Source organism: Ursus maritimus, unplaced genomic scaffold, assembly GCF_017311325.1.
Source record: "Ursus maritimus isolate PB19 unplaced genomic scaffold, ASM1731132v1 scaffold_14, whole genome shotgun sequence".
Lineage (NCBI taxonomy): Eukaryota > Metazoa > Chordata > Mammalia > Carnivora > Ursidae > Ursus > Ursus maritimus.
In genome coordinates, this window is record NW_024423786.1 from 2,457,333 (window position 1) to 2,468,068 (window position 10,736).

Below are 10,736 nucleotides of genomic sequence, written 5' to 3' on the forward strand. Positions count from 1 at the left end.
CCCCCCCCCCCCAAACTTCCCAAAGAACTGCAGGCCAGGGGGTGGGGGAAGGAGACCAGCGGAGGCTGGGACAGCCCTGGGCGGGAGCTCGCTCGCTCCCTTGGTCTGTCGGAGGGACCTGCCGGACTGCTGACTGGGGGGCGGGGAGGGTGAGGGTGAGTAAGCGGCCTGGAGCTGGAATTCTGACTCAGGGGCCAACACCGTATCCTCCACCCCTACCCCCACCCGGGCCCTCACCCCGCCCTCGCTGGGGGGTGGGTGGGGAAAGGGGGCCCCCAAAGCGGCAAGCGATTTAAGCCTCGTAAATCACTTCGCCCTGAAAAAAATATATTTATTATTCTTAGCATTTTACGCATTATTTGCAGAGTGGAGGGTATTAGAAATTTCAAAACAGCCCAGCGAGAGGCAGGACTGAGCCGAGGAGAGGCTCTAAAACTCGCGGGGTCCGGAAACAGATACGCGAAGTTTCCTTATCTTCAGGCTGCAGATGTCCGGATAGGAAACTCCGGCAGGAGATCCGAAAGGGCATTTTTTTAAATCACTCAAATGAAAATACACAGTATAGGTGACTCCATGGAAAAATAATAAAGGGCAGGTTTTTTTGGTGGTTGGTGTGAGTGTGTGTTTTATTTAAATAAGCGTGAGGAGATTGTGTGCTGGGCTACAAGGAAAATTACTTCATGGCCCTATTTTTAAAAAGAGTTAAACAGAGGCCAGGGGACAGGAGTTGGGCCCTTGGACACTCAACGGTGGGGATTCCTGAGCTCGCTGGGGTGAGGGTACCTGGTGGGCCGCAGAGGGGGAAATCTGGCTTGAAAAAAATCTGGCCTAAAAGAAGGGCGACCCCAAGTGATTTTAATGATAAAAGGATTTCAAGAGGCAAAGCAGCTGCCTTGGAAGGGTTTGGTGGTGGTACTATTATTTTTTAAATAAGTCGCAGCTCCAGCCCAGGTTAGTGGCCCCCTCCCCAGCCACCTGCTGCCCCGCGCCTACCAGTCTCCGCTTGGGCTTGATGAGTGGCCGGTTCTGCCCGTTCATCTTGTGGTAGAGCCCACAGGCGTTACACAGGTAGTGCCCAGTGCCGTCTCGCCGCCAAAGAGGGGTGGCCGTGGCCCCACAGTTGACACACTCCCGGCCTTCTGAAGGGGGACAGGGAGAGACAGCAGGCCTGCTTAACGGACAAGGTCATGGGAGAGAGCCAGGGGTGGGCGGGCGCCGACCAGGCAGCGGTCTGCCTCGGCCCGGCTGCTTGGGGGGTGACTTTTAGCTCCAACCCTGGGCAGGAAGAGGGACCCGGAGGAGGTTTCCCCCGCAGGAGAGGAGTTCAGAGAGTAGCTTTAAGGCCAAAGCTCCCTCTTCAAAACCCTCTCTTGAAGGAAGGGAAACGGGGCAGGAGGGAGGAGTGGGGCCAGGGCCCCAGGGATTCTCGGCTCGACAATGAAAGGGTATTTACAGCAAACTTTGCCGACAGCAGGGCGGTGGCAGGAGTCGCCCCGCTCGACCTGGCTGGGCCTGGGAGGGCTCTGGCTCGCTTTGGAGTTCTGCCTCCTCTCTTCTGTCTCCCCCTTTTCCCCAGCTGTGTCTGCCGCCTCCCGATTCTCTGCCCTCAGCTCCTACCCTCCTTCTGTTCTCCAAGCAGGGGGATTTCCTTCTTTCTCCCCAGCTTCCCCCTCTTCCGCTGAGGCCCTAGAATTCAGTCCCGGACTCAGATCGAAGGTAGTGTTCTTTAAAATAAAATAAACCATAAGCTCTTTCGTTTTTAAGCCAAGTAGACTAAGTGACCTTGGTCTTCTGTCGATGGTGGGTTTTTGGGGTTTTGGTTTTGGTTTGTTGTTGTTGTTGTTGTTGCTGAAAGACCATCTGGAATTCAAATAGATTGTATAAAACAAACTTGGGAAAAGGGGCTAATTAAAAGCGAGGTAGCTGGCCTGAGCAGAACGGGACCCCAAGGTGGGGCTGAGGTGGGTGCCTGGGTGGCGGCAGCAATCAGGCAGGGTAGCCGGATGCCCTGGCATCACGTAGCCTGGGAAAATGTCTCCCCATTTAGTTTCAACTAAATTGTCGATATATACGGGCAAGAAAAGATTCCTGAAAAGGTTCCTGGACTCAAGAATAAAAGTTTAAAAAATCTTTCTCTTCCTCAGCTTAAAGGGATTGGGAAGGAGGCATTGACAGCCAAAGCCCCGTACTAGCCCTGGTTTCGGCTCTCTGGCCAGATTCTTGGACAAACCAGCTTGGCTCCAGCCGTCTCCTCTGGCAAAGGGGCAGAGGCACCTACAGCTTCATCCCCCTCACTCCAGCCTTCAGGGAGGGAGAATGAAGGACACGCCAGGGGGCAGGGAGCAGGAACAAGTCCTGGGAATGTTGCTTTGGGGGAAATCTCCCAAGGAGATTGGGAAACATCGAAATCCCAAGATCGGACTGATTGAGTTGGAGAACCAGATTCCTGGAGGGTCTGGAGCACCTACAGTGCACCCACAGCATGCATACACACTCACAAACACACGTACACACAGCCTCACTGTTGTCGCTTGCGTACTGCGTTCTCTCACACACTAAGTCAAGAGGCTGCTCAAATTTTCACTTAAGATTAAGGGAAGGGAAGGGAAGGGGGAATTCCCGTTCTGTGTTTGGTCTGCAGTGGCCAAACTTGGAAGGAAGGGGGGGAGGGAAACGAACTTTGGGGACCACTGGGAACAGTTAAGAAAAGGACAAAACTTTTAGGGCTCCCTCTCCCTCGTTCTGGAGTCTCAAACATCTGTTAGAGTCTATTGGAAGGGGACCTCACCCATGCCCGGATCTGGAAGGCTGACATTGCCGCCATCTCCCATATTACAGCCCTCCTCCCCCCAAACACACACACGCAGACGTACAAACCACCCCACTTCCACCAGGTCCCTGGCACCGGCCTTTACCTGAGCAGGAGCGTGCCTTGCTGCGCTGCTTAGGGGTGAAGCTGGAGGCAGGGCCGCCCAGGAAGCCTCCTGGGTGGAAGAGTCCGCCGCTGTAGTCGTGGGCAGCGGCCGGCACATAGGACGGGTAGGTGGGGATGGGGTGGTGTGTGGCAGGCTGGGTGCCCATGGCAGCCAGGCCTGGGCGCAGGGGACTGCCACTTTCCATCTTCATGCTATCGGTCAGGGACACCTGGTACTTGACGCCATCCTTGTCCTCCCCCCGGGCTGCGCTACCCCCGGCGGATGAGGAGGCTGGAGAGGCAGCCCCGGTGGTGCTGGGGTCGGGAGACACTTCCTTGGGCGGAGTGGGTGGGAATCCGAAGAGGTGGGAGCCAGAGTGGGCTGCAGTGGGAGTGAGGGAGGCCACAGAGCTCCCGCTGCCTCCCCCACTCCCACCCCCTGCCCCTGGGTACACTGAGAGGGGGCCTCCCGGGCCTCCAGCAGCTGAGGGGTGCAGCGGTGTCTTGGAGAAGGGGCTCACGGTCCAGGGATTGTGGTGGTGTGCTGCAGCCGCGGAGAGGGCAGCTTTACCCCCGTCGAGCCAGGGCAACCCGGGGCTGTGCAACAAGTGTGGGCGGCACATCTGGCCTCCTGTTAGGCGGGCTGCAGGAGGAGGGAGACGGGTCAGGGTGGGCACAGGCTGAGCCTCACCAGAGCTTCGATACACAGGACCACAACTCACAAAACAACCAGCAGTAACCTTCTTCCCAAAGAAAACCAGAAACATAACACCCCAACCGGCAATAATCAAGAATGTCAGTCCGGAGCTGAAGGACAAGTGGCACAGAGGGAACCCCACTGGACCAGGGCCTGGAGGGAACCCCCACATGCCAGCTGGAAATGGGCAGAAACCCGAGGGTGCCCAAACCCACCCCAAAAGGCTGCTCCCCCCACCTTTCCCGCCCCAATTTTTCAGCTGCTCCGATTCCTGCGGATCTCACATCCGGGAAGCAGGCAGCCGGGCCCTCCTCCCCTCCCGCGCCAGGCGCGCGGCGCACCGCGCCGTGCCTGGGCTCCCGGTCACCCGCTGGCTGGGGGCTCACCGTGCGCGGGGCTGTAGGAGACGCGCGCCCGCGCGTGGGCTGGGTTGGCGTAATAGGGGTTGCCTTGCGAGTCTAGGTGGTTGAAGAAGACGTCCACCTCGTCCGGAGGCAGCAGCTGTGCGGGCTCCATGTAGTTGTGCGCCAGGCCCGGATGGTGCGAGTCGGGGTGCTGCGCATTCAGCACGGCGGGGTGCGCCATCCAGCGCGGCTGCTCCGGCGCCACCTCCATGGCCGGCAGTGGAGGCTCAGGATCTGGGCCGAGGCGGTGGCTGCGTCCCTGAGCGACGGAAGGGGGCGTGAGGGACGCCGCCACGGCCTGACACCCCCAAAGTCCCGCCACGCGGAGTCCCGCACGCCGCTGCGCCTCAGCCGAGTTACAGTCCCGGGTGGGAGGAAAGCTCAAAGCTCAAAACGAAAGGAAGGCGGAGGAGAGGGTTCGGCCGCGCACACTCACATGGTGACCCCCGGTCCCAAGGCCACACATTCGTGCACGCCGGGTCACACACGGGGACAAGCCCCGACAGCAGTTACCCCAACAAACACAGCGTCTCACTTTAAGTCAGACACTCACACCGACCCCCCCTCCTTCCCGGCACACAAACACATAAACACAGACTAAAAGTTGGAGACAGGCGCCTGGGCACCCACTGGGGCGCATGATCCCAGCGACACGCACATACCTACACTTGGCGCCAGATACACATACCGACTTGACGACCCCCCCCCCAAACACGCACACGCAGCCCCAGCGGCTGGGAGCCAGCCCCTGCGCGCACTCCCAGGCGGCACAATCAGGACCTCTTCTCCCCAAGGCACACCAAAGCAGTCACCCGCAGCCTGGCCCCGGCCTTGAGCCCCGGAAGAGACCTCTCAGAGCTTGGCGCGCCCCAGCCCCCCGGCCAGTTCTCGCACCCCAAACTTACACACGCAGCGCCGCGGGGAGCGGGGGCCGCGGCCTCGGGGACAGGGGATCAGCACCGGCGGGAGCGCCGGGAGTGGCGGGCTCAGGAACCGCGCTTCGGCCGGCTGGGCTCACGGGGTAGGAGCGGGGGACAGCGCGCGCCTCGGCCTCAGGCCCGCCCGGCTCCGGCCCCTCGGCATCCTCCGGCCGCCCTGGCGCCAGCTCGCGACTCCTGCACAGACATGAAGCGGGGGCCGTGCACGCCTAAGAAGCCCGCGCCAGCCAATCAGCGCCGCGCGCCGCCCAGCCTCCGCCCCCCATTGGCTGAGCCCGCAACTCCCGGTCCGCCGGACTCCCGGACTGACCCGCGGGCCTGCCCCCCTCCCCCGGCGGGCCCCCTCCCAGCGCCCTCCTGGCGGCCCCTGCTGCCAAAGCCCCCCGCCAGGACCCTCACCCCACTGGCTGACTGCTGCGCCCCCTCTTGCGGACACTCCTGGATCCCCCTAACCTCAGGGCCCTCCTCCCAGTAGCTAACCCCCAACTGGGGACCCCTCCTCGGGAGCACGGGTCGTGCACCTTCTGGGTGTCTGAGTGTCCTCTCCCCGGGACCCCAGCCCTTCCACTCTCGGATCCCACCTCCTTTACAGCTGAACGTGGACAGTTGAAGTCCCAACTACCTACCCAGACCATTCCCTCCCCCGACTCGGGCTCTGGCTGGGCAGGGGGTTGGGAGGAGAGCTGCGGGACAGGAGAAGCAGTGAGGGGCAGGAACTACGCGGCTCGAGTGGGCACCTGGGCCTCGGACAACAGGCCTCTTAGGACTGTGCTTGACCGGGTGGAGGTGGCCAGGCTGGCGGCTCCAGAGAGGGGGAGGGGGCGTCCCCTTCCCGGGCGTGGCCTTCGCAGACCAGCGGGCCGAACTGCCTGGGGCGAGGCCATGGAGACCCGGACTGGCGCCGGCGCCGGCTCGAAGGAGACGCCTCTGGGCAGGAGCAGGCATTTTTCCCTCCCGGGGGTCCCTGAGGCGGCCCCTGGGGAGAGGGAGGCGGTAGACTGAGAACTCCGTCCCCTAAGTCACCTAGAACTGCTCTCCACACACCTCCAGTGCAGAGATCCAGCTCTGTGGGGGGAATGGGCCCCGTACGCAAACCTCCTCGCTCTCTCCCATTATACAGACTGAGAAGACCGAGGCTCGAAGGGAGCCTAAGGCCGACGAGGGAGGCGGGGGTGGGAGGGCTCGGAAACAAAGAACTTTGGGGAGATTGAGACAGGTGCGAGGGTAAGGGGGAGTAATCGTCGTCCTCCAGTCCCTCTCCCTTAGCTGAGTCTATGGCTCTCGGAGTAGAAGCCCAGAAGGATCCCAGGTGGGTCCGGGACAGGAGAGAGGGCGGGGGTCCGGGCCACCCCCGGGAGTGGGGGGAGGGGCGGCGGGATTGACAGTCGGTAATTGGGTAACTGGAGGCGGCTTCTCCGGCCGGGCGGCCCCGCCACCGCGACGCCGGGCCCCTGACGTCACCCGATTCGCCAGGAAATGAACTTTTTAATAATCCGAGGAGGGAGGAAAGCCCTCGGTCCCCTCGGCTCGGGGGGCTCCCGGCCAGGCCCAGCTCCGCGGGCGCGCCCCAGTCGCCCTCTCCCAGGCCAACTCTGGGCAGCGCCGGGGGGTGCGGGCACGGGCCAGGGGCCTCCTCCTGCCTCTGCGTCCGGCTGTCCGTTCATCTGTCCCAGGCCCTGGCGCAGGTAAAGACGCGGGGCCGGAGGCGCGGAGCTCCATCTGGCTGGGAACCAGCGCGTCCCGGGCGCTTAGGGACCCTCCTGCCCCGGCGGCCCGCTGCGCCTCCCTCTCCGCTCCACTCCAGGGCGTGCGGGGGCCCCCCCGGGCTTCTCGGAACTCCGCTCCGCAGGAGAGAAGGCCGGCGCCAGCCGGGTAAAGAGCGCCGGGGCCGGGGAGTGGGAGCGCGAGGCCGCGGACGCCGGGCCTCCGCGGCCGGGCCGGGCAGGTGACTGGCCTCAGTGCCTTCCGGTTCGCGTTTCCCGCAACGCGCGCGGTCAGGCCCGCACTCGCTGCCTCTCTGTTCGCCTGTCTCTCCTCCCTGCCTTTAGCTTACGACTCTTCATCAACGCGTAAAATGCGATCGTCGGAGCCTTGAGCCTGTTTTGCGTCCCTGGAGCCTAGCGGGAGCTTATCAAAGACACCGCGGCCCCGGGGACAATCCCAGGTGTCGGGCAAGGCTGCCCCGTCAGCCTGAACCCCGGAACCCAGCGCAGGAGGCAGCCAGCCGTAAGCCGGCCCCGGGGCCGTAACGCCGGAGCCGAGCGGAAGCTTTCCGTGGGGCTGCGATCAGCGCCTTGGCTCGCAGGGACGTGTCGGGAAAACAGGTAATTCGCTCTATTTCCCCCGTGGTTCAAATGGCCCCCATTCTGGGTGGGTCTGCAGTTTCGTCATTCCGAACTCGGCTAAAAGCTCCTCCGGGGCAAGCTGAAGCCCCTCCGGGGCAGCGTGGCCACCGCAGGAGTGGAGGTGACCAGCCTGGCCGAGCCCCCTGCCTGAACAGCCGCCCCGAGCTGCCCGCTGGCCTGGCGCAGAACCGAGCGCGGGCGGGGATTTAATTACCCCGCTCGGCGGCTCAGAAAATCGCCGCGCATAGGAGCTTAGCACGGCAGTTAAGCACTGCTTGAACAGGGGCCTCGGGAGATCCGCACCAGTCTTTCTTCCCGCAATTCGGCCTGGAGAAAAAAGGGGGAGAGGGGAGGAGGGAGCTCCCCCAGGTCTCTTGAGCCCCCCACCCCGGGGTTGCCTTCCTCCAAAAGGCAGGCAGGCAGCCGGCGGCGAGGCCTCCACTATGATTGGAGCTCCTGCGTTGGACGCGGGACTGCTGCGTTCTCCCGCAGGAGCGAACCCGCCTGGGAGAGAAAAGAGGGGCTCCAGGCAGGATAAGGCCCAGCTGGCGGGTAAAACACCCCCCACTCCAATCATGAGTGTACCTGTATGCCAGACAGACCAAGGGACCCTAGCCAGGCATCTTGCCCAGTAGGCAGCGAAGACCATCCTATCACTTGTATCCAAACAAACGTCGGGGAAGGATCAGGGCGGCCCCCACAAATCGGCTGGGATTGCGGGGGACATCTTTGTGCCTGAGAAAAGCAGACTTATTTCGGTTTACAGCCTCGGGATTCGAGGTCTCCAGAACACCTTCAGAGGGACGCGTTCCCTTTTTCATGTTTTTGTTCGTTTCCAAGGGTTGCTGCTTATGCGGGTGCTGCCTTTTGATCGCACTGAGAAGCTGTCACTTCTTTCCTTACACAAGTATAAGACTTCAGGAAGGACTGGGGAAGGGCAGCAGAGAAACTGAATTTTCTAACTGCCTTTTTCAAGTGGCCTGAGATCCCTTGAGAAACCATGGGTCATCCATCGGGCTCAGTCTGCTTTCTCCCGGGAGCTGGCAGCCCAAGGATCAGAGGCCCGGTTCTACAGGGCCTCACCGGCCTGGGCCATGGCTCTCAGCTGCCCGGTGTTCCCCATGCTACATGGCCCTCCCCTCCGGTGCCCTTTGTTTAAACTTCCGTCATCCAAGGTAGCCCCTCTGGGACCATAAGTTTGCCCTCTCTTTGTAACCTAATTCTTCCCACCTTTTTCCTACGGGCATCTAATTGGCCGGCAGTGGAGGGGAGATTCAAAGAAACCAGTTTGCTTAGGGGCTGCTTTCCATAGGGATATTTGTCAACCCAGCGACCTCCCAGCCCCCCACTGGCATTGTGCCTTGAGGGGTACTGAGGAGGAAGTGGGGGCCGCTTTAGCCAGAGGGGTTCAGAAATCCCCATAGGGCAAGGCCTCAGAGCTGCTCAGGCCTGCAGCCATCCCTCCAAAGGGGTTCTGCAATGAAGGGACCAGGGCTCCAACAGCCCCTTCTGCTCGTTGGGGTTCACGTGCAGCTCCCCAAATGTGAAGGCCCCTCTCCTCTGGCCTCCATGTTGGCTTTCCCACCCCTTACGTTTTTTGGGCCTTTTGAATCGTAAAACCCGGGGCCCATCGTCCAAGAAGTCTTGGTGTCCTGGGTTGAGGCTCCTGGGAGACCCTCTGCCTCCTTATCAGGTTCTGACCACCCACCTCCAAGCCGGACTGCCTCCCCCATGGGCCCTGCTGAGACCTGCAGCAATCGGGCAACGTTTCTACCCTGCTTCACGAACAGCCGCGGTTTACTCATAGAGTGCCTGGCGGCCCAGCGGCCCCGGCAGCATGACAACTGGTAAATTCGTTTCGTTAGACGCAATTTGTTTGCAATTTGTCAACCCGGCTGGGAAACGCTCTCCAGACGCCTGGGCAGCCGCGCTGGCCCTACCTGCTTCTCGAATCCTGCCTATTCATAAACGAATCCCATCGCTAGGTGCCTGTGTAGACCCGGAGCTCACCGCCAGATGTTCCCGATCCCCGGGAGACGTAGCTTTTTCCAAAACAACGAATTTCCTTCAGTGTTTTCCGGGAAAGGAGCGGCGGCCACTCCCGGGGGCCCTGAACGCCGGATCTTTCCCCTCGCGGTTGGGGCAACTTGGAGTTCAAGCCTGGCCGCCGCCGAAGGATTCTAAATGCCCGGCGTCCAGACAGACCCAGACCGCCGTCTACGCCTCCCGGCGGCAGATCCCGAAGCCCGCGGCGGCCCCATTCTTATTGAAATCCCACTAAACAGATTCCGACTTCGGCTTGGGGCTGGGGGGAGACTTCCAGACCCGGCGCTCTCCCCCACCCGCACCCCAGCCATGCAGGATAAAGGGCCGCGGGGCGCGGCGCGCGGGGGCGCACGCAGGAGCGAGCCGGGTTAAGCCGCGCAAAGCCGGCGCACGGGACCAGTCGGCAGGTGCAGCCCCGGCTCGGCTGCCCGGCTTGGGCGCCTCCACCGCCGTGGCCCAGAGGTGGGGGCGGCCGAGACAAAGACCCCAGCTCGGGGGCCGGGAGGTGGGCGCTTTGCGAGGCACTGGGAATAACCGGGGCTCGCGGCCTATGCATAGCTGCATCCGAGAAATGGGAAAGCGGGAGGCCAGACGCGGGCCTGCTGTCCTCAACTCCGCAAATACTCCCTCAGGTTTAGGCCCCTATGACCTGGGGTTCGAGTCGCTGGTAGGACCAGGGCGAACCCCGAAGGCCACATGTCAGGGGCCACTGGGCTAGGCGGACCGCGTTTAGGGGGCCGGGTGGGCCAAACCTGGGGGCTTGAAGGGCCCTGGCCAGGCGGAGATGGGGGACTTACCGAGCGAGGTGCGGCGGGCGGCGCCCCCGGGTGGACGGGGCCGGGGAGGAGCGGGGCGCACAGCGCGGTGCGTGGCTAGGTGGGCCCACAGGAGCCCCGCGCGGGCTGGCGGCGTTCACCAGCACGGCCCTGGCGGCGCGCGGAGTGGCCGCATGGTGCGCGGCGGGCCGCTTTTGTTCGCCCGGTGGCCAACGGGGGCCGGCTGGGGTGGGGGCGAAGGCAGCCAGGAGATAGAGGCTTGAGCGGCGAGCCCGGGCGGCGCTGGCCTTGTTACCTCCCTCTCGCTCCCGCTGCCTCTCCCTCCCCTCCCCCGGCCGCCGCGGCCGCTGCTTTTTATTTCGACAGCACTTTGAGGGGGCGGGAGCGCCGCAGGGGGGCAGGAGGGCGCCCAGAGCTCTGCGCCCCGTTTCCCTGGTCCAGCCACCGGGCGGCAGGCCGAGGGCCGGTAGGACCTCAAGGCGCAACACCCTACTCGCCCACACTCCAGACTACTCCCGCCCTCGCGGAGGCGCACAAATGAGCACCCCTGCTCTCAAGGGTGTATGTTCAGAAAGTCTGGTACGGCTCTTTTTGGAGACTCTCCCCGGGGACCCTC

At 62.8% G+C, this 10,736-nt stretch overlaps 1 protein-coding gene across 1 annotated transcript in view; it reads right to left on the reverse strand.

Moving 5' to 3' along the window:
• The window catches only part of GATA2 (GATA binding protein 2), a 7,949-nt gene extending 2,815 nt beyond the window's left edge, over positions 1 to 5,134 (reverse strand). The window contains exons 1-4 of the mRNA XM_040628372.1: positions 4,921 to 5,134; positions 3,998 to 4,274; positions 2,916 to 3,557; positions 994 to 1,139 (exon numbers count right to left, since the gene is read on the reverse strand). Coding sequence (XP_040484306.1) covers positions 994 to 1,139; positions 2,916 to 3,557; positions 3,998 to 4,226 — 1,017 coding nt within the window. The 5' untranslated portion in view covers positions 4,227 to 4,274; positions 4,921 to 5,134. The remainder of the gene's footprint in view (positions 1 to 993; positions 1,140 to 2,915; positions 3,558 to 3,997; positions 4,275 to 4,920) is intronic.
• Positions 5,135 to 10,736: the final 5,602 nt, after the last annotated feature.